The 800-nt window shown below is 60.4% G+C and overlaps 1 protein-coding gene across 1 annotated transcript; it reads right to left on the reverse strand.

Moving 5' to 3' along the window:
* Window positions 1-5: 5 nt before the first annotated feature.
* On the reverse strand, window positions 6-788 carry LOC104916035 (death domain-associated protein 6-like; the record flags this gene model as incomplete). The annotated part of the gene is made up of 1 exon (XM_010727005.2): window positions 6-788. A coding segment is annotated over one exon (783 nt), but the record flags the coding sequence as incomplete, so codon positions are not given.
* Between the last annotated feature and the right edge of the window lie 12 nt (window positions 789-800).

Here is an 800-nt window from a genome sequence, read left to right on the forward strand (position 1 = left end):
CGTTCCTGCAGGCGGTTCCCCACCTCCCGGAAAGCATCCTGAGCCATGCTCTCCATCTGCCTCCTCGCCAAACCCAAGCTGTGCCTGGCGCTGGCTTTTTGGATCACCTTCAAGATGTCGCTGTAATCGGGAAAAGCCTCGGGGCGGTTGATGAACCGTTCGATGCGACGGTTGACCTCCGGGTACCGGGTGCCCCGGTAGGCGATGCGCTGTTCGATGACGCGACCCGTCAGGCTGCTGCACTGCTTCAAGTCGCACAGGCGTTGGAAGATGCGCATCATCTTGCGTTTCAAGCGGCTCTCCTGCAGGTACGACGAATCCTCGCTGTCCAATTCGGCCAAATCCAACTCCCGTTCTTGCAACCGACGGATTTCGCCCGTGTAAACGCGGAGGAGGTTCTCTAAATAACGGATCTGACGTTTGGAACCGCTCGGGGGGCGCGGGGTGATGGAGCCGGGAGACGGGGAGGCTTTGGATGAGCCGGCGGCGATGGTGGTGGTGTTGGTGGTGGTGGTGGTGGGAGGTGGGGATGGAGGAGCGGAGGCCAGGTTGAGTTTCCTGCGTAGTGTGTGGGCCTTGAGCACGGTGCACAGTTCGTTGATGTACACGTAGACTTTGGTGCGGCGGGCGCGGACGCGGGCAAGGCAACGGGCCAGGATGTTCCGGAATTCGGCCGAGGAAAGGAAATCGGTGGAAGCTTTTTGGTGACGGTTGGATAAGAAAGGAAGGACCTCCGGGTGTTCCTCCGTCAGGGAGCTGCAGAGCTCCAGGAACTGCGGGATAATTTGGGGAGGGTGGGA

This window comes from Meleagris gallopavo, unplaced genomic scaffold, assembly GCF_000146605.3.
Source record: "Meleagris gallopavo isolate NT-WF06-2002-E0010 breed Aviagen turkey brand Nicholas breeding stock unplaced genomic scaffold, Turkey_5.1 ChrUn_random_7180001866012, whole genome shotgun sequence".
Lineage (NCBI taxonomy): Eukaryota > Metazoa > Chordata > Aves > Galliformes > Phasianidae > Meleagris > Meleagris gallopavo.